This window comes from Pseudochaenichthys georgianus, chromosome 18, assembly GCF_902827115.2.
Source record: "Pseudochaenichthys georgianus chromosome 18, fPseGeo1.2, whole genome shotgun sequence".
In the NCBI taxonomy this organism is placed as follows: Eukaryota; Metazoa; Chordata; class Actinopteri; order Perciformes; family Channichthyidae; genus Pseudochaenichthys; species Pseudochaenichthys georgianus.
The window spans coordinates 14996784-15019624 of NC_047520.1; the positions used below are offsets into that span (position 1 = coordinate 14996784).

The 22841-nt window shown below is 39.4% G+C and overlaps 2 protein-coding genes and 1 non-coding gene across 3 annotated transcripts; all 3 read left to right on the top strand.

The window, feature by feature from the left end:
* The first annotated feature begins 1490 nt into the window (after positions 1–1490).
* Positions 1491–1572, top strand: trnal-aag (transfer RNA leucine (anticodon AAG)). Its single transcript has one exon. It is a non-coding gene; the product is annotated as a tRNA-Leu (tRNA).
* A 1193-nt stretch (positions 1573–2765) lies between these two features.
* Positions 2766–11973, top strand: naa40 (N-alpha-acetyltransferase 40, NatD catalytic subunit). The gene is made up of 8 exons (XM_034106079.1): positions 2766–3121; positions 4868–4963; positions 6778–6830; positions 7005–7100; positions 7731–7889; positions 7983–8066; positions 8409–8486; positions 8870–11973. Exons 1-8 carry the CDS (start codon positions 3116–3118, stop codon positions 9015–9017), a joined length of 720 nt encoding a protein of 239 aa, XP_033961970.1. The 5' UTR covers positions 2766–3115; the 3' UTR covers positions 9018–11973.
* Positions 11974–12540: 567 nt separating this feature from the next.
* On the top strand, positions 12541–17718 carry b3gat3 (beta-1,3-glucuronyltransferase 3 (glucuronosyltransferase I)). The gene is made up of 8 exons (XM_034106300.1): positions 12541–12689; positions 13219–13326; positions 13783–13954; positions 14065–14248; positions 14365–14526; positions 14872–14958; positions 15129–15332; positions 15801–17718. Exons 2-8 carry the CDS (start codon positions 13233–13235, stop codon positions 15897–15899), a joined length of 1002 nt encoding a protein of 333 aa, XP_033962191.1. The 5' UTR covers positions 12541–12689; positions 13219–13232; the 3' UTR covers positions 15900–17718.
* The last annotated feature ends 5123 nt before the right edge of the window (positions 17719–22841 follow it).

Sequence of the window (22841 nt, forward strand, 5' to 3'; positions counted from 1 at the left end):
AAACACAGTAAACAAATACACGAAGGAGCCAGTTTGAAATACATACGTGAAAATGGAAACTAATGGACGAGTTATTTAGCATTTTGTATCCTTATAAAAACTAAGATAATTAATTTGAGAGAATACTAATACTAGATGCTTGTTGGTTGCAGAAGTAATACAAGTCTCTTTGTTTCACTCTGATGGTCTTTGAACAGATTGTAATCCTGCTCAGCCTTTTTGTTTTCATCTGACCTTATTACAGTAAACCCCAAACTGTAAACGTACTAAGAAATAGGCCTACTGCACAATAGTGTTGCAGACAGCTGATCAAAGTGTACATAACATTCCAACTATACTCAAAGTGCCAATTAAAGATCATTATTATTAAGATTTAGGCTAATTTCCACCCCTCAGGAAAAATGTGCTGAATGTGTTTCTGTACTTAATGAGTTTAATTGAGTCTCTTCTGAAGTCCTTTAATAAGGGTCTTAGGGGTGACTTATGGTTCCTTACATTTTTGTGGTTGCTTCTTAGGCTTCACCAGCCAATAAGGCCTACAGTTGGAAAATGGAAACAGAGGTAGCTTAGTATTTATTTACTATTCTCTAGTCTTTTGTCTTGTCTGGAGCTTAGTTAATGAACCAAGTGATTTCCTACTAAACATCCCCACCTAGTGGCCAATGTGATACTCTGCATCTCAGAAGAATCTACTGGGGGTAAAATTCACCCTCTGGGTTTATTTATTCGTTAATTAAATACAAATGGGCAAAAGTCCAAGCAGCCCCTAGACCCTCTTCATATATATTGTTGCTTTATTCATGCATTTCTGAAAATGTACAGTGTATCAAACATTAGATTGCATTGCCTTGAAACTGAGAACACACACTTTGAAAGCTTCTAAATATGTCTCCACCAGGTGTCCCACCATAAATAGTGAGTCCATCTCATTGCCAACATCTGAGGACATGATCTCTGTCATTCATCCCTGAAAAATATCTATGGTATTTAAAAAACACAACTCAGTATTGGCAGACAAAGGATATATGACCATTATGCAAAACATAGTCTAAACAAAAGTAGTACATCTAAACAAATCATATCTCACAGCTTTAACATTTGCCCAGTGATAAGAAGCTGGCACATTCGTTTTACAAAAGGTAGAACCCTTGAAATAAATTATGATACAAAAATATGATAAAGACAATTGTGATTATAAAAATACCAGGGTGTACTGTAAGTGGTTTAAAAATCTGTACCTAAAATCACTTTTGTATGCCTAATTGTGTTACTTATAATGTGTAATTCCCTACATTTATGTGTGTCATTATGATGGGTTATTGTTACAATTAAAACATCTTGTTAAAATGTAAAACACAGGCTGGTTTATAAAGACCCTCTCTGTCCCTCTGAGGGTCTGTCGTCACTTTCTAAGAAACCATGTTCGCGCTAAAGCAGTGGTGCGTTCAAATGCGGTGGGATTTATTAGGCACAGAGAAATTTCCCTGCATGGTAGCGTGGCCGAGCGGTCTAAGGCGCTGGATTAAGGCTCCAGTCTCTTCGGAGGCGTGGGTTCAAATCCCACCGCTGCCAAGTTTTTCCTGTGTGTGTACTCTGTAGTAAAAATAAGTATTGTGTGCTCGTACATATCTTGAGAAAGGCATGGCCATGCTGATAATATACCAAAGCAAAGTATCTAATGTGAGGTGCAAGGTTAAAAAGGTTAAAGGTCATGCCCACATATAGGCTGAGATTGTAGCTACATTTCAGTATTCTTAATCTATTAACTTGGTTAAAAAAGTATATTTCTTCAGTTTTCAGGCTGTATTTGTTTAAAGATGGATGCATTTAATCAATCAGAGCATTTACTCAACTACACTCATTTTTTAAGGTAGGCCTACTTCTACCGACATTTTCGGCTCCTTTAAACTTTCACGTTTCTTCACAGTTTAATCATTTTGATACAAAATCTATAATTAACTGATCAAATAGGAATCATGATATGGGAAAAACTAGCCAAAACAGTTTCAACTATCTTTAATTGGACCAACATACACTAAAGTGCCTCTTGGACATTAATACAATTTGTTTTATTGTAAACAATGATCCAAAATAATATAATAATGAACTCACAGGGATTCGTTCTGCTGAATATAGAGAACTGTCACATGGGTCACACTGTGGATCTGTTTACCTTATTAAAGCAGCATGAATTACAAATATAAATAAAGAAACAGTAAATACATACATATTAACAATAGATATACATAGAGTATCTGACATAACAATACACAATATTTGCAGATATACAACATTTGCACATATATGCAGTGTAAGAATGTTTTTCGACTGTGGATGTGATCTGAAAATGTCAAAGCTGTTCTATAATGTTGTGAATGTTTCCTTATACTAAATGGTGTTTGGCAAGCTTAAATGATTAATTAATGTGTTTGTCGAAGATGCAGCAGGGTAGCTTGTGAATGTTATTCAAGGTTTAACTAAAGTCCTTTTTAAGTGTTGTTTATATTTTTACATTATTATTAATCAAAATCTGCAAATCAATATATATTCAATACATGTGGTGGAGTAAAATTACTCTGTTTAACCTTGAATTGTAGTGGGGTATAAATACAAAGTAGCACACATTGAAATACTTAAGTAAAGTACAAGTCTCTCAAAACTCTACTTAAGTAAATGTACTTAGTTCATTCACACCACTGCAAGCAATACATATCCAGTTCATATAGATAGATATCAGAAGGACTCAGAAGTAGGAGTTTGTGGTGAGCACGTGAACGCACCACCATTGGAGGCGACAGAAAGGAGAGGAAAGAAAAGGGCAAGGAAGGGACCTGTAATAAATTCTGCCTCGCACTATTGGCGCCAATCCGATTTAAAGAGAACAAAAATAGCAAATTTTTCATTGACGTTTTAATCAAATTTGCGCTTTGCCGCCGCCTCTCCCAAAGCCGCCGCTCGGTGCTAATAGCCAGCTAGCCTCGTTAGCACACTATCTATCATTGTCATATTAATCTGGCCCCTTCTCTGTGTCTGGCGATACTAATAACTCAGCAGCAGTGAACCACGGGGATAATATAGGTGTGTTTCTCCAGGGGATCGCACACACAGCTGCAAAATGGGGGTGAGTGTGTCGGTGTTGTGCTTCATTTGAGTTGCTACAATGAAAGGTGGATGTTTTGTGCTCGTAAATGCGTGATGGTGAGGAGAGAAAGAAAGGAGGGAGACCATGGTGGATGTGTGTAGCTGAAGGTGTTGGTTGGCAGCGGGGCTGCTTATATTGCTCTGTTAGCATGCTAGCTGCCTCAAGATAGCAACATTAGCCCAAGCCTAGACATAGCTTAATGTAGCATTTCAGAGTTATTACTGCATTGTCCTGGGCCTGGCAGCCATGCTCTGTTAACTTCTCCTAATGTGTTGCCATTGTTGGCGTGCTAGCTGTGTTAGCCACTTAGGAATGCCATGTTAATGACGAGGGCTTTGCTAGCTATTACTGCTAATAGCTTGAGTGTATGTGTTTTACACACAAGCCACAGTTTGCTGTCTTTAGCCCACCTGGGTATAATACATTCAGACATGTTGGGTGTGAATTATGTACTCCTCAGACCCAGCAAGGCCTGCACTCATGCCATACAGCTTAGTTGTATTAACTTGAGCTAGTCTCCTGAGTTTATCCTCTACTTTCTCTCCAGATAAACCAATCCACGTGTTTCATCAGTCTGCAGCCTGTCTGTGCTTGGTACAGAGACAGAGTTATGCTGTGAGCTAGAGTTGGCCATTCAGTGCATTCCTTCCCATAATTGTAACATTTTCTGTTCAAGTCTGCATCTAATGAAGGCTTTTAGTTTATTCCTACTGGTTTGTCAATTGCCATTGTTTGTCCATGATGTATCAATTAGACTTTATTGCACTGTAAACATGTCCCTGAAATGTTGATTATCACTGTGATGTTTCCCAAATCCATTTTAACATATAATACTGTGTAATTATTGAAGGGAAATAAAGTTTATTACAGATTTCAGCGTTTAAAATATGAATATCTGTCTTTGATTTGAAAGCATAGTTCTTGGCTTTGGGAAACACTGATCAACATTTCTCACCATTTATTGACTTTTAAAGACCAAACAACAAATCAATGAATTGCAGACTATTGACAATGAAAATGATTGTCAGTTGCATCCCTAATGTCTAGTAAAACGTATGTTGTTAGTGTGCCCTTTCTCTATAAAAAGCATGTGTCAATAACTGAAGAAGGCTAATAATCAGTATTTATGGTGATGCACCTGGTGGAGACATGTTTATAGCAGCTTTCAAAGCGTGTGTTCTCAGTTGCCAGGCATGGATGCAGTAATGTGTGTGAATTATGGCTGCACCATTGCTGATTCTAGCACTGGACATCAAGCCAAGAAGAGACGCTTAATTAAAGTATCAGAGAATTTCTCCAATACTATCATCCACATATACACTGGAATATGCAACCTCAGCAATATTTACACTCTACTGTTTCACACAGCTTTGACAACACTGTTCATACAAGCTACTGATACCAATGTGACTGAATAATGCTGTTTTTATAGACAGGAGGATCAATATAACAGTTATACATTTCAAACTAGAGTCCTATATAAGTGCTATAAAATACTGCTGCAAATGAGGTTTGCACACAAGGAATATAACATAACATCTGATCATAGGAGATGCAGAAGAAAAATGCAAAAAAAAGAATTTCATTCCCTTTTTTTTGTATATTCTCCTTTCAATCCTCCTCTCTTCCATATTATCTAACGTTCCTCTGTTGGTGCTTTTCTCTTCTACATGTCTGCCTACCACTTCAAAACAATTTATACCTTTTCCTTATTTCTGATTCCAGAGAAAGTCCAACAGAGCAAAGGAGAAGAAAGCCCGGCGCCAAGAAGAGAGGGCAGCTATGGATGCCGTGTGTGCCAAGGTGGAAGCAGCCAATAAGGTAAGTGTGGATGCAGATTAACCAGCGATTGTTGCCTCGGGAGTGGAACACAAGGAGGAGGGCTTTTAGGAAACCTTCGGGGTCGTCTAGTTAAAAAACAGAGGTTAAGCTGCTCACTGACTCACTAATGGCTTTGCGTGCTGCACTTTTTCAGCTAACTGCTTCACATAAAAGCGTCCACCATGTGGCACTGATTTTCTAACACACAGATTTCATCGAGCACCACACTTAAAGCTTGCGTTGTGATTTTGTTCATGTTTCGTTGAGTTTCAGCAACAGACACGGTTCCACGTAATGACAGCAAAAGATAAGAAGGCCCTTGTGCTCTGAATTCACCCCTAATTGATGTAAACCACAGGAAAAGCCAAACGCAGTGCCATATGTTTCTTAATGCATAATTAATCTGCATTATTAAATCCTGGCCTTGAAGTAGAACACTCAGCAGAGGAGGTGGCCTCGAGATAAACCTTATTGCAGCCCGGAGGGGAACAAAGCTCACACACTCCCCTCGAGCTGTGCTTCCTCAACAGGCTCTGTACAGGCGGGACAGCGCTTATTACTTTTTCTATGTCACTTTGTCCCAAAATGGGGCACGCTGTGTCGCATGCTGTTCTCTCGCCCGCCCCCTTTCCACTGTTGATGTGCCAACAGAGGAGGAATGCAACAAATTCTCCCAAAGTAACTTTTATTCTTGTTAGTTCTCCTGCCAACAGTGATGCATCTTAACTGTGTACTAAAAGAACAATTGGTGTATTCACTGTTTTACAAAACACATTTCTGGTGGGTTCAGATTCTGCTCAGTTTCTTTAGTCTTAAAAGTTCTCCACCATATGTAATACTTTCAACAATCCAAATGACACCAATCCAGGTAAAGTTAAATCCAATTATAAGTTAACTGATAATTAAACACAATACAGCGAACAAAGCTGTTCCAATTAAAAGTAAACTGATTTAACATTTCGAAAGTCCTTACTTATAAACCCTGTTGAACTCCTACTGTGGATACTACATTGCTTGCTAGTATAACCAATAGTTATAACTTTTTAATACACACTTGTATATTAGTGTGGCCTTAACACTCCTCTGAACCTCCTGTTACATTCCTGACTGCTGAGGTCAAGCGTTATATCTGGATGTCCGAGTTACAAAAATGTCATTGAAACGTACTGTTTTCTTAGAATGCTTTCATGATTATCATTAGCAAAATTAAAATAAACCGACTCTCCTTGGCATTAAACCAGATAAAAGGTATGACTGCATACTAAACGGGTTTTGTTTTCAATATTTAATCTCAATTAGCGCTTCTGTTGCAACCATTTCTCATTAGGAGAAATTAAATGGCTTATTCAACAGTAAGAATGTTCTAAATATAGCGATCTCAGTATCTTCTGATACTGAGCCTGAACAGATGTATTGTATGTTTTTATTTGTTTGCAAATGCAGCTGCATATTTCACATGTCTGCCCAGGGGCCAAATGTCTCATCATCTGTACAAGAAGAGGGGCATTATTAATGTAATACTATGTATACTCTCAGGGCTAAGAATAGATGACTTTGTGGACGGTTATTATTAGGGACCAACGCCATTTCATCGACATCGTTTTCGTTTTTGGATATCACAATAATTCTTGACTTTTTCTGGTTTTAAAGTAAAAAAAATGTAAAACACAAAAATCATTAAATATGTTCTGAAGGCACCAATAGTCATCCCTTACCGTATTGTCCTAAACTCAAAAAAGAGGGTGGTATTTAATTGTCTCCATATTTGTGTTTTTGAAAGTCTCTGAAGCTAATTCATCCTCCTCTTCTCACAGCTTGATGATCCACTGGCTGCCTTCCCAGCCTTCAAAAAATACGACAGAAACGGGTACGTAATACTTTGTACGCTACAAAGGACTTATTCAGTATTCCATGAAATATACATACTTGTTCCATTTGGTTGGTCTGCGGGTGGAATTTCTGTCTGTTCTTCGTCTCTCACACACACACACACACACACTTCTTGGTGTTATTGACTCTGTTTTCCTGTGCTCCTCAACAGGCTGAACCTGCAGATAGAGTGTAAGAGAGTGACCACCCTGAACCCGCTGTCTGTGGAGTGGGCCTTCGAACTCACCCGAGCCAACATGCAGACACTGTAAGAAGTCTGTTCTCGTAGTTCAAGGTGTAGCTCAGGAACAGAGGGACCCTCTTAAACATGGAGCACCATGCTTGTGTAGATGTTAGCTGTAGATTGCTGAAACTAGAAGAAGTGGAAACTACAGACTTTTTTCAATGTTGATTTCAAATTCTCTTGCACACAAATGCTTTGAAGTGGGGTTGTATGAGTGCTTGTTCATATTAAGTGTTTTATTAACAGTAGTTGGTGGTCAAAACACCCCCAGGATGGAGAAACTGACTTTGACTTTGGATAAGTACCTCATACAAGCCCACTTTTAAAACATCCAAACTGATGAGTGGTACATTACGGCTGAAAATAGATAGACATTTTAAAAAGTGTTCAGATTAAATGGAGGGTGACTTGTAACAACGAGAGCAGATGTAATGCCGACACATTTAAGATGGAGGCAGAGAAATGTAATTAATCTCTCTGTGCCAGAGCAGTATTCAATTTAGCAAATGGCACTCTGTAAGTCGAAACTAAATGTATTCCTTTTCGAAATCGTGTCCTTTCAGGGCAGCCTAATGATGGGGGGGAAATGCCAAATTACCGTTCCAGGTTACTTCATTTTGAGCTGACCCATTTTCTTTTGCTATACTTCTGCAGGTACGAGCAAAGCGAGTGGGGCTGGAAGGAGCGAGAAAAGAGGGATGAGATGAACGACGAGAGGGCGTGGTACCTCCTGGCCCGCGACGGAGACTCCGCCCCCGTGGCCTTCTCTCACTTCCGATTCGACGTGGAGTGTGGGGAGGAGGTTTTATATTGGTACGTTTCAAAGTGGATTTATTTTAACTTCTGGACTCTCACCTTTTTTACCATATGCTCACTGTGGTCTAACTTTTTGTGCCTCCTCTCCAGCTACGAGGTGCAGTTAGAGAGCAGAGTGCGGAGGAAAGGACTCGGAAAGTTCCTCATCCAGATACTACAGCTCATCGCTAACAGGTAAAATCAACTGCCGCCATTATAGTTAAAGTCATGATGTGTGAAATGCAGATGTTTTGTGTATTAAATCTGTATTAAATTAAGCATCTTTGAGTTTCCAGAAAAGCGCTATATAAGTCCCATGTATTATTATTATTAATAAATCTGTCTTAGTAGTTGTATTTTTAGCATTTTCAGTCAGGAGCTTTGCCAATGTTGTATGAGGAAGGAAATGCTTTAAAACATGTCGTTATACCTCTTAGTCATAGACGATGTGCGTTTGTGAGCAAAACTGAATGCAAACACAGCTTTAGTTAAGTTACACCAAAGGTAAATATGTTTCCTCTTTCTCTCTCCCTCCAGTACACAGATGAAGAAAGTGATGTTGACAGTTTTCAAACACAACCATGGAGCATACCAGTTCTTCAGAGAAGCTTTACAGTGAGTACACGGGCTTGTTTTTTAAAAGATGGAAATAATAGAAAGACCTGAATTGTTCTCCTTATTTAAAACATATTTGCCAACAGGGTAGGAGTGTTACTCAACAGCTCATTATTCTACAGGCTTCTTTAATCCCACTGTTAAAAGTTCAACATGAAGTCAGTCAATGTTATTTGTAGGTAGTAAGTGAGAATTAGTTGTAGTTAAAGGTATAATATCTCACTAATACCTAAATGTTTTAAAACTCGGGGAAATCTCTTATTTAAATGTATTTTGTTTGCAGATAATGGCGTTGTGTCCCCATTGTGTATGCTTCAGCTTTTTCTGCCATATGTGTTCATAAATGGACTTTTATGACCCCCTCTGTCACTCCACCCATTTAGGTTTGATATGGACGAGACTTCGCCGAGCATGTCCGGTTGCTGCGGCGACGACTGCTCTTACGAGATCCTCAGCCGGCGGACCAAACACGGCGAGGCCGTGGCGGGACACACCCACGGGGGAGGGCACTGCGGGGGCTGCTGCCACTGATCCCGCATCAGCTCCATCCTTCTCTCCGATTGGTTAAAAGCCAGCAACTTTCATTGGCTGTGTGTGAAAGCTCGAGCTGCTACTCTGCGAGCGTTTTCAGTTTGTTAAAAAGGAACCGATGGTGCAATGTCTGGCTTCAGATATTGTTGTCGCATTATGGATTGAGATGTTGTTGTTGTTGTTGTGTCTTCCTGCTACTAAAGGAGTATGCAGTGTGAGCTTTCACACATAGCTCCTTTCTCTCCTCCTTATTCTTGGTTTAAAGTCCAAGCTTTTCTCATTCTCTCCCAGTTAATGACAACTAGTAGTTCCAAATCACAAACAAATCTATGAATCCCATCCTCACCTCCTCACGTGCTGTACTGTCTTCAATCATTTTGCAGTGTTACTTAAACTCTGGCCTAAGTCTGTATTACAGAAACCGATCTTACAGTACATTTTTCTAAACAAATCATGTCCACACGCAAACAAACTTGAATTTCAAGCAGATACAGAGTTGGTCAGTTTCTGTTATACAGCCCAGGATTTATTTGGGACCCCGACAAGCGTCTTTCACTGAACCAGGGTCCAAGGATTAGGCTGGATGTGCTCTCATTTGAGTCCCAGAAAAACCGTCTGATCTAGAATGCTTTACTGTAAACCATCTGTTTAGGTAACAAAGCACTGCAGCTAGCAGCAACTGCCCACTATTACACCAGATACAAATACACTTTTAGCACCACTCAGCTTCTCCATTCAGTTAATGCTTTTAATGATTTTTTTAATTTATGCCACAATATCTCAGATTGCCCTTTCCTTCATTTTCATTCCATTCTACCCAATAATCCCAAATATCATCCCAGTATGCTCATTCAGATGTTCAACTTGCTTTGCTCAAGACATCGCTCTCATTTTGTTTTCTTTCTTTTATGTCCTGTGCTTCACTTCTGTAAATTCCATCCTTCTTTACGATGTTTCCGCCTCCGTTCTCGTTGCTTTAATCTCCACTTTGCATCACTCCAGCTCGCCCCTTCGTTCACTCTGTTTCCTAGAGGTGTTGATGATAAACAAGTTGATGTTGACGCTACCTTTTTAGCCGTATTAAAAAAATAATACTAAAACCGTCCTCCATCCCTTCTCTTAAATATTTTGTTAGCATGAGCAAATCATATTGATTTACATGGATGAGGATTGGTAGAAGTCACCGTTTCCTAACGTGGCCTCTGAAGCTGTTAGGGTCAAAGATTGGCTCATAGAATTCATTTCAGAACACTGAAAGAGTTTTTAACGGCCATTATTCCTCTTCTTCTCCTCAGTCATCACCGGTTTCCCAGCCCGCTGTCATCAGTATGTATGACGGCATTTAAAATAGTTAGTAATCATGATAAATCAACAGCCATGCTGCTTCTGTGTGTGTCGTTAGCATTTCTTTAATATTTCCTACAAATCTTCCATTCACATCAGTGCATGTTGGAAGAATGAGATTGGAGCAATTGTGTGAAATGTATAAAGTTAAGGCGTGGAATTGTTTCCATTATCGATCAATCTGACCATTACTTTCTAGATTCAACTCTAAAAATGTCCATGCTGGATTTGCAAATGAATGCTTTTGCTCAGATTCTTTATTGATTTCAGATATCAAATAGGCAGTTCATCGAGAAAGGCTTCTATCTGTTTGATTTCATATCTGTTTACAAAGCAGTCAGGGTATTTTTGGACAGTACTAGTCGGCTGAGTTTTAAGCCCCATCTAGAAACCATCACTAAACTATTTAATTCCATGACTAGTTAGATTTGACTTGTGGGCTGGAGGTGTACAAATGTACATCTTAACACTACTGTGGGTATAAAGATCTATCTAGTCCGGCTGTGAAGGGCTTCAAATGATATGTTTTTGAGAAGTTTTTTTAAAACGAGTCATATCAAGGCTCAACTTGAGATTTCTTATCGATTAATGCCTGGTGAAAGTTTGAAGCAGGGGAGACTGAAATGTGAAGTTAACGGACACTTTCTTAAATTTTAGATACTGAAATATTTTCCGTGACATGAACAAACGTGTTATTTATCACCAAAAAGTCCTGGGGTGAGAGTTTCGAGTTGTTCCCAGACTACGACATATTGGTGTGTCATGCTTGTTTTTATCATGAACAACAAAAATGATTAAACATCATATTGCTTGTTTTAGACTACCTTTTGCTTGTTTTAGACTACCTTCTGATAAAGTCATTTTTTTTACTGCATAGGTTACATAAAAGAGGATGGTGTACATAGTGCTAGTGAATCAACCGACTGACAGTCTCTCTCAGGTTAATCAAACGTAATGGAACCTCATCTGTTTTATTTAACAGCCGCAGATTCGCTGGATGTGATTTGCCACAGCTCTGATCTAGAGTCAGTTTTTCTTTGTGTTTCATGCCATAGTATTTAAAGAAACTGATCCGAAGAATGTGATAACACAATTTTAAGGAGTTTAATGATGTGTTACAGTGAAAGGAAAAAGCTGAAATGCCTTGGAAATGTGAAAGTGAATGACAAATAGTTTGACTGACTGTCGATCAGTGCTCAGGAACATTAAATCCAGATAGGCGGGCTGTCTTAAAAAAAAAAAAAGGCTCAACTAAAGTCAAAATATCTTAAGTAGGAAAATGAGCCTGAACTTAACCAGTTTATTTTAAGTCAGTGAGTATTTTTATTTTAGAAAATGATTACATACCCTCAAAATCTACAAAATCCCAGGTCCATGTCCGTTTTTTCTCTGTGTCTGTGTGTATATAAGCTGTTGTGGATCCATCTTCATATTCATTTCTTGCCTTTTACACGTAAAACACTTTTTAAACATGTTAAAAAGTAAGACTCCATGTTTGAGAGTGAGCGTTACAGTCCTGTCCATAAACGACAATGAAAGGGAAAACTAAGTCATTCTGCCTTGTCAGTGTTTTATTTGTATGTTACAAATAAAGGAAAGTTGTTTGACTTTTTACGAGATGCCCCTTTTGTTTTTTCGTTTTCTGTACACTTTCATCTTTATTCAAAACAAATGTATTTTCAGAAATATACTAACACAGTAACAACTTTTATTGTTTTCATGCATTATCCTAAGGAATTAGTAGCTTATTTTTACAAGAGACATGCTATTGGCTCCATGGACAACTTTTGCTCATTAAACAGGAGAAGAGCTATTAGAGTTAATTATTAACCGAAATGCAGAATATATCTGAAGGAGACATACAAAGCCATACTTTATGGATTACCCAAGATGTAATATGGTATCTGGTAAATTGAGCAACATGTAAATAGGGTCTGGAACATTAAGACTGGCAGCCATGACAAAACATGTTCGGGGCCTAGGGGTAAAAGCTTTCAGATTCTGGGCTATTGATTCAATATGTGTAGTCTTTATTAAACTATTTTTGTTTCGGAATAATTGGCAGCCACATAAAATAATAATTTAAGTCAAAATACATTTTTTTATTGCTATTTTGCAGGCTAAATGTGGAACTACTTGTGATTTTATGGGGGGACTCCTTACTGTGTTGCACTGAAACCGGAAGTTGTTGGTACATTGCTGATTGCTGCAATAGAAATGTCCGAGCTAATGTAGCTGTAGCCAAATGAGTGGATGCTCACCTCTCCAAGATGACATAAACTTTTAATCTCATAACTCAACTCTGTCTTCCACGTTTTCCCGCCTCTGGTAAGTGCGTAAACATGACAGTCGAGCTGTTTTCTGTCAAAGCAAAATGACAGGCTAACACTGGTTCACCATCAAGCATATTTTCGACCTTCTTAGAAACAGCGTATAAAAACCTCCTCAGCTTTTACATTTTAGAGCTGGACATTTTATATTTAAGGCTAATCATGGAGGGGAATGCTATCTGAAATTTGGAACGTTTTAAAACACCTGAACACCTTAAAATATTCAGTTACAATCTCCACTGCCTCGACGTAGTAATGTTTTTAATGTCTCATATACTTTATTTTGTATTTACTGTTTTTGTATTTCCATCTTTTGTTGTCTATTACATTTCAGCGTTTTCTCAATTCATATTTTTTTAATTGTATCTTATTCTTTTACTATCATAAAGTCTGTTTTATTTTCCATCACTGTTTTTAAGTTCATTCTATCTATGCCTATTTTCAGTTATTGTGAATTCTGCTGCTATAATTGTATGAAAGGTGCTTTACCAATAAAGTTGAGTATTATTGTATTGTCATCCTTTCAGCTGATCAGGGCACCATGGCAACAAGGATGAAGCTGAAGCTGAAGACAGTGTTTGTGCTCTACTTCATGGTCTCGCTGCTTGGCCTTGTCTATGCTCTGATGCAGCTTGGTAAGTGTTCAAAAGAAGTCTGACCTTTTTTTAACTTCATTTTTGAGATTGTCAAAACAGGAAATCACATGTAAAAAATGTTATGACATTAATGATGGATCACTACTATAAAGTGCCCTATAGCAGTATTCAAGCCAGTATGCACAACACCAGGGCATTAATTTGTATTAAAAACAGTAAAACACATTTGCTTTTCTTACAATAACATGTAAAAATGTCTGCTGTGAAATCAAGACTTTTAAAGGCTATGTCCAGGATTGATTTATAGATTTATTCCACATTAATAAAGGTTAAGAAGACTGTACCTTAATCATCACAAGTAACATATTTAGTAAAAAGGACCAAACAACTAAAATATAATGCAGCTAATCCATTACCAAGATGACAACGCAAAAACAAATCCTGTTTTACTTTTGTTCTTTAACTTTCTTTTCTGTTGTGACTGACTCTTTGCAGGTCAGCGCTGCGACTGCTCAGAGCACGACTTGCCTAAAGACCGTACCATATCACGGCTGCGGGGAGAGCTGCACCGTCTTCAGGAACAAATGAGGAACTCGGAGGCTACCAAGAAACCACAGAAACCTATAACTAATCCCACCATCTTTGTCATCACCCCAACATACGCAAGGTAGCCCGGGTGTCCTTACCTCCTCACCATTAAGGTCCTCGCCACCGTCTTCTATTACTGTCTGTTTCTCTTTTCCACACTAACACTCCTCTTCTCTGATTTCTGTGCAGGCTGGTGCAGAAGGCCGAGCTGACGCGCCTGTCGCAGACCTTCCTCCATGTTCCTCAGCTGCACTGGATCGTGGTGGAGGACTCGCCGCACAAGACGCCGCTGGTGTCCGACCTCCTGGTGAAGAGTGGCTTGACCTACACACACCTCCACATGCCCACCGCCAAGGACCGCAAACTGCAGGAGGTGGGTGGAGACGAAATCGCAACAGTGTGAATTAAAACACACATATTGGCAATTTGGTATTTTTTCCTGATTTAGGCATGATGAACAAACAAGTGTTTTGAATCCGTCCCTCTCAGAATGACCCCAGCTGGCTGAAGCCTCGTGGAGTGGAGCAGAGGAACGAGGGGCTACGGTGGCTCAGAGAGGACAGAAGGGCTCAACCGGGAGGAGACAACCAGCAGGGAGTGGTCTACTTCGCCGACGACGATAACACATACAGCCTGCAGATATTTGAAGAGGTGGGTGCTGGACCATGTTTAATTTGATGATCCTCAACTGATTTGGTTTGTTGCCAATGTTTAAAGAATCTGCTGGAGGGAGCGTCTGGTTTTTCAATATTTTTCATGTTGGCCATGAGGGGTAGTGCAATAGGTCGCCATTGTATGTGCGTCTGTGTATTGTGTTTGTTCAAACGGTGTATGACTGATGATATGTGTATGTCTCTTAATGTCCACTATGTTTGTATATGTACATGTATGCTGAACTGCAGGACGGAGTCCAGAACAAATTTCCTTACGGGGACAATAAAGTATATCGTATCGTATCAATGTGCCAGTATTAAAGTTCCTCTTGTGTTTCTTCAGATGAGGAGTACCGAGCGAGTGTCTGTGTGGCCGGTGGGGCTGGTTGGAGGGATGAAATATGAGAGGCCCGTGATCGAGGGAGGAAAGGTCGGTGCTTTTCATGTTGTGGATTCACACTAAGATAAATAATGATCACAATGTGTTCTGCTTCTTTAAAGAAAACCATGAATTTACTGGCAAATGTACAAAAAACAGTTTGTGTGAAAATGTCTACCTTCACAGAATATTATATTTGTGCTCTTGATGATTCTCTGAAGGTGGTGCGCTTCCACACCGGCTGGCGTCCCAGTCGTCCCTTCCCGATGGACATGGCGGGCTTCGCCGTGTCCCTCAAACTGGTCCTGGCCAATCCCGAGTCCTGTTTCGATGGAGAAGCACCTATGGGCTTCCTGGAGAGCAGCTTCCTGCAGGGACTGGTCACCATGGACGAGCTGGAGCCCAAAGCAGACAACTGCTCTAAAGTACGAGTGTGTTATGTGTGTGTTGGAGAGATAAGGATAGAGAGGGAGGAATAGAGAGCATCCGTGATGATGTGTGTGTGAATGCAAGGACTCTGATTGTTCACTTGTTCTTCTTCAATGTGTTTATGAGCTCAAGTCAGAATATAGAAACAACATGGACACGACAAAGAGGATGACATTTATTTCAATTGTATGTCCATCCGTATGTGCTGTAGCAGTTTGAGGCTTTATATTAGTGATCCGAGTACATCCCCTATAGCCACAAATATATTACTTTATCAGACTTTTGATCTAAAAAATAAAAATGTGTAGTGATCTAAATCACACTTCAAGGACAGCCACTAATGTTACCCTAACATTGACACAACTCAAGAAAATGCACGATTTTCCAATTATTCCTATATCAAATGAATGCACACATTTGAGTTATAAGTAGGATTTTGTATGAATTTCTTGTGTGTTTTGCAGGTGTTGGTGTGGCACACTCGGACAGAGAAGCCCAAGATGAAGAGGGAGGAGGCTCTGCAGGCTCAGGGTCTGGGCTCTGACCGTGCAGTGGAGGTCTGAGGAACACAAATAAACACACAAAAACACTCACACACACACTGTACTCCGCTGTATAATGCTGCATATGTAACTGCGTTGTAAATACTGTAAAACAGGAACAACTATCTGTTAGAGGTGTATTATCTGTTATCTTTTTTATGTCAGATAGTAAATGTATGTGTGTGAATATATTGAGTGGGTGTATGTGTGTTTTCACAACAGTGTATGTTACTGTATGTGTCAGGTTTTATTTTATTACAGTGAGTTAGTGTCTTTGTCTAGCAGTCCAGTGGAGGACGATTCTGGAGGTTGCCTGATGGGGGCGCCATTTTTAAATATTGCAAAGCCATGCTGTTACACCACCAGGACATTTGTCCTCTGAGCTCATTACAGAGAGCCATGCTTGCATCATTCACTTACTTGTGTTCAATGTAAATCCTGCAGTGTGACTCACTCCTGATGGTTGTTAGGTATTTAAATGGCTCTCTTTCCATTAGTGCAGCCTCACATCTTCACTGATTTCTGACCGGGGCACAGTTGCAAGTTTGCAACGGAGCACTTTATTCATGCATGGCTTCTATTACTCGTGATAGGTGTCTGTAAGTCTGTACTCAACCATATAGATGTGTAGTTACATCCACCAAGGAGGTCATTTTCTCAGTTGAGTTTGTTTTTTATACCAATGTTATGGATTAATTACTGGCCTGACTTCCATGAAACCTGTGGAAAGGGATATAGCGTGGGCAAAGGAAGAACCTATTCATTTTAGAGCAGATTATTTATCACTTGTAAACAGACCACATGAGCAGTCGGAAAGCACAGACCTCTGCTTATGTTGTTTCCATTGGAAACAATTATATGTGTTGTATCCATTTCAGGGTTTGTATCTACCTCTAAAATGTTACGGAATTACCTTTTTCCTTTGCTAATGTTTTCACCCTTCTATCAAGTTTCGCAAAAGTTTCCCTGACCCAGAAAAACAAACAAAACTGAAATCATAACCTCTTTGGCAGCAGTAAAAACCATCACCATCATAGGCATGATAATAATCTTTTATGCAACCTGCCTAATCAAAATGCATTTGCAATCAAAGTACAGTAATCGTATTGTGGATCAGTGGTGCATTTCTTTACAGATAAATATGCTATAATAATAGAAACATAGTTGTATTAATGATGTTCACACATGAGTGGTGCAACTTAGCAACAGTGTGGTGCAACAACAACACCACCACATAGTAGAATGATACGGTTCCACACCCGCTGTGGCTTCAGTGTTAATGCTGGTTTTCACAACAGCTTGTTCTAGCCTGCATTTTTATATGTATATTTTTAGTGATGCTTTTTAAAAACGTAGGGCTTGCGGAATCCATTTAAGAGCCCTGAATTAAGGGATCAACACTACTGAAACTCATATAAATTCCAATACAGTATCAATAAGCAGATAGAAAACATGTCGTCTGTGTTATATAATCGCTGATGACAAAAAAAATACTTGCATTTGCCTTTTCTAGGCAGGGAATCCCTGGTAATTTACACTAGCTGTGTAAACGCTCTAAATATACATTGAACTTCTCTATTTTGCTTGATTGTCTTCCATTACACCTTCAGAATTTAGAAGATAAAGATCAAAGAACATCCCAGCTCAAAGGAGTGCTGCTCAGCTACTGTTGTATGATAGTGTAAAAACAGCTAGTGCCTGCTTTAATGTAATTAGTGCCTGTATGTCATTTCTCTACTGGTGTATTATGTATTTATTATTGTAAGAATATTGTTCTACACATGGTACAATGTGATGATGTCTGTCATTGACGTTGAAAATAAACATTAATAATGTAAAATATGTTTTGTCATTGTTTTCTTTAAGGTTAAATGATTTATGCTCATGTTTAAATGTTGCTCTTTGGTGTTTGCAGGCAAAATGGATGGAAGAAATGTGAGTTCACCTGCTGATATGTGATTATTTTTTCGGAAAAAGTACGTCTGAAGGCTGACGACCTCTAATACAATGATTGTTCTCTTCAATGCAGATAAACATGGCAGACATTGCTTAGCTTCTGTTCCTCCAAACTAGAGGTCCATGACCCACCATAGTTTATACACTCACTCTAGCAACCCCACTTCCACACAGCCCTTTAAGTCTTTTTATTATGCAACACATTTTGGATTCTGACCCCAACTATTATAAGAAATGCTGACTTGAGCAAAGAATTCTAGAGCGCTTACTTAATGTGTTCTGATTTGCAGCCAAGAGCACATCTGTTGTGTGCCCCCCCCCCCTCCTACACATGAGCAAGACACAGACTGAAAGTTGTTTACCGCTTTTTAGTTGTTTTGGTCTTATTTGTAGTTCATTTTTGACTATTGTAGTTTTACCTCTGCCTTTTCTGTAGTCATTTTGTGTCACTCTACTCGTTTTGTCTCTTTTTGTCACCTTGAGGTTGTTTTGTGTTTCTGTCGTTGTTTGATGTCTTTTTATGCTCATTTTGTTTCTCTTTATATTTCTCTTTTCATTGTGTGTTTTTATGTTAATTTTGAGTATTTTTGTACATTACATTGCATTTAGCTGACGCTTTTATCCAAAGCGACTTACAATAAGTACATTCGATCAACAAGATACAACCTTGAAGAAAACAGAATCATATAAGTACATCAGGTTTCAAAAACAGCAAAAACATTTCAAGTACTCAACTGGCTTTAGATAAGCCAGCCCTTTATTACTATATAAGTGCTTTGTTGGCAATTCTTTGTTAGTAATTCTATCGCTCGAAGTGGAGTCGAAAGAGATGAGTTTTCAGTCTGCGCCGGAAGGTGTGTAGGCTATCTGCTGTCCTGATGTCAATGGGGAGCTCATTCCACCATTTTGGAGCCAGGATAGCAAACCCACGTGTTTTTGCAACACATCCTCACTCCCAGGTCGGCCTATGTTGACGTTATGTCAAGTCCCCTGCCGGCTTTTTCCAACGCAAGGGGGGGGGGGCCTTAGCGTCCATTTTCAGCTTTCCGGGATGTCCATGTGCTTCTATGGACGCTCATGGAAGCACGGCATTCGTTTGTGTCGACTGCCCTTAAAGGCAATGTGAGCGTCCATTCTCATTGGATAGCGGAGAATTGTACACCCGGAAGTAAATATTCCCCTTACTGACGATTGATTTTACAGTGATATCTGCACTACTCATCGACTAAAAAACACCAGATTATCCTTGTTAATTACACAACATTGATTGGTTTAAATTGTGTGCAATGCTTTTGTATTTTTCCCCTTCGATTCGGAGAAACAAATCTTTTTTCGGAGTAAAGGATGGCAGAAGACACTACACTACCCAGAATCCCCAGCTATCATTTCTCCCTGCAGAAAAAGAAAACATGGCCGAACTTCGTTTTATTCTGGGTGTAAAATGCCTATTTTAAAGTTAGTTTGGCCATTAAAATGCGTTTTGATGTCATTTGATGCGAGAAATATGAGTTGTTATTTCAGATTATGTGTGCAGTGGATGTACATGATCTTTAGTTTGCTAGTTATTACGAAGATTACTTCAGGAAATTGCGTCCAACGTTTGCATTGTTACCAAGGTGGTTGCTAGGGACGCTGCTATCGATATTATTTCTGTTATGTTGTGTAACTGTTTAATGGTGTTATCTTTATTGCTACCCCCTTCCCCGTCAATGTATAGTGTTGGTCCACAGCGCAAACATATTAGTTTAACAAAATCCGCATCTAAAGATACGTTATTTCCCCCTCTGCAATTCCAGTCTCACATCTCATTAACAAATACCGGAAACAGACCGAAAACATTTTAAAATAAAATAATACCTTATTCCGAGTGTGCTTGCTTTTCTCTTTGAAAGTCATCACATAACGGCATTGTAATACACGGTTCGGCTGCATTAAATATTACATATCTGCCGTAGTTCTGTATTTATAGCCCTGATGAGAAGACAAACATGAGGAACTGAAAACGTGACGTGGATCATAAATATATCAGCCATTAAACAACATCTTACATTTCTTTTCACACAATACGTCTCCTTGCCGTATCAACACTAATTCGGCTCACTTTTATATTTGATCCAATTGGTAGATAGGCTGTATTTACACCATAAAGGTGCACAGATGATATAAAGAGACACCTGGTGGTTAAAGCATGTTATTGAATTTCATTATTTTTATTATTAGATATTAATAGGATCCCTATAAAGTATATTCATTACTCGTTATTCTCTACTAATAGTTAATTAAAGACTGTATATAATGACTATTTTGCACATCCCGTTCAAGATTTCAAGATGTTCTAAGGTTTATTGACATATCATATAGGCCTACACAACTATGGTGTAGTTCTGCACTGAATGAAAAACTTGGGTCGCAGGTTCCTCAACAGTGCATTACAAGACATCTATCAATATGTGTGCATACCTCCAGCAATGTTAACTATGTTGAAGCACTTATTTTAACTGATATTATACATAATGTATTATACTCTTATGATGTATGCAGATATTTCATCTCCGGCCTTGTCAGGTATTGAACAATCAATAAATAAAGAACACAGAATTGTTAAATATAAAACACAGAATTTGTGTGATTATACTAAATGATTTTCAAATAAACACCACTGCATATTTAACTGTTACACATGCTGATGTAACGCAAATGTGACGCGGTGGACCCGTTCAAATCCAGTTTTGAACAGTCTGCCGTGGTTCCATTCCATTTCAAGTGCTGTTCGAGGCTCGGTAACCCTCGGAGCACACTCTCCAATCACAGAGCTTGAGGACTATCACGGGGTTTGTCAAACAGAGCACATGGTGTAGTCCAAACGATAGCTGGGGATTCTGGGTAGTGTAGTGTCTTCATTGCCTTTAAGGGCAGTTGACACAAACGAATGCCGTGCTTCCATGAGCGTCCATAGAAGCACATGGACATCCCGGAAAGCTGAAAATGGACGCTAAGGGCCCCCCCCTTGCGTTGAAAATGGACGCTAAGGCCCCCCCCCTTGCGTTGAAAATGGACGCTAAGGCCCCCCCCCCTTGCGTTGGAAAAAGCCGGCAGGGGACTTGACATAACGTCAACATAGGCCGACCTGGGAGTGAGGATGTGTTGGTTTTTGGGTCCCCTTCGCAGTGCGGGTGCAGCGAGCTGTTTGGCCGCTTCACCAGCACTGCGTTTGTACTTGTTATGTTTCGTAGTTTTTTGTGTCTGTTTGTATTGTCTTTTGAGTACCGTACTTTTCGGACTATAAGCCGCGACTTTTTTCCCCATTTTTTTTGTACAGCTAACGGCCACTAGGGATCCTCCTAAATCTATGGATTTTACAGGTAAAATTAACCACCTTTAACGCTATGGGCTCTATGACCGGTCCGCGGCCGCCACCTTTAAGCGGCGGGCTCCAGCAGGAAAAGCTGGAGGCCGGAAAAGAGCGAGACAGGTAGCGCGCCAAAGTAAAAGTGGAACCGAGAGACAGAACGAGAGCAAGACAGACGGACAATTTAGCTGCTGCGGCTTATATGCAGGTGCGCTTTATAGTCCGAAAAGTACGGTAATGTTAGGTCTTTGTAGATATTGTGGTAATTTAGTTTTAGTTTTGACATTTTGTGTCTCTTTGTATTTCATTTGTATGATAGATATGTGTGTCTCTTTGTGGTTTCTTTTTCATATCTGTTGTGTGTGTCTTTGTCGTCTATTTGCAGATGTTGTTCATCCCTCTATACATTTTATGGTCTCTTTGATTCTCTTACTCATTGGTACATGTCATCTTCTTCAGTGATCCATCCATGACTATGCTTGTGTCTTTTATCACTTTTGTCTGCCTCTTTATGTTCTAACATCTCTGTTTTAGGTCTTCCTGAACTGTCATCAAATACTGTGATTACAGTACCAAACCCTGACTTGTCCCTGCTTGACAGACGGTAACCATGGCAACCTGCTTCCAGCGTCCGCTCACCGTCAGCGATGACTCCGGTGGGCGAGGATACACAGCTGAGACTTTTAAAGGCCACTGTGATTGACAGCTGTTACACCCCCTGTGCCCACAAGCTGACCATATATGGAGGTGAGAGTCTACCTGAGTGCCACACACACACGCACACACGCACTCGATGAGGGTGAAGTTCCACAGTGATTCCCTCACACAGACTGCCTGTGACAGTAGAAAGTAGTTTCGTTACTGTAGACCTTCAACTATCATCATATACTCTGTCATGCTTTCACCCTTAAATAACACACATCTCATTTAATGTGTGTGCATCACTGCCGGTGTGTGTTTTCCCTCTGTTGGTGTGTCACGGTATGCATGTGTGTGCATGTTCAAGTAGGCGTGTGGGAGCTTTACATCCTCAAACTGACCTTAGAACAACATGTGGATAATTACTCAACACACACACACCCTGACACAGTGTTACCACACAAACAGTGAGATAACATTCAAGCTAATCTTACAAACACATACCTTTTATAAACAAATACCACCTTATCAGGAAAGAGAACCTTATAACATCATGTAAATGAAAGGAAGGCAAATAATGTCCTGTTAGAGGCAGCCATTTTGAACGTAGGTCACACGCCTCAAAACCAACATACGTTTTTTGATGTGAAGACATTTAAAAAGAAGCGCTGCTGGGTCTTTGAGGTGAAGCTATTGAATCCTTCATGTTCTGTGATTGTTCTATTTTGTGAAGGGATAATCGCATTGGTGGGAAATTGTCTTATCAAATTAATCACACTGTAGAGTTTGTGAAGAATAATAATGGCTTAATTTCCATGGGCAATATGGATTTTAAATTGATGTTGCAACCAATTTAGATCTCCATTTTTATTTATTTTTTAAATCAAGATTCAAAGGCTCGATTGTGATAAATCAATAGTTGGCTCTGAAATTCTTAATTACCAGGCTCCTCAAACTGTGCAACATATGAAATACAAGACATAAAGGAAATAAGTAAGAAAGAAAGTGCTATAAAATGG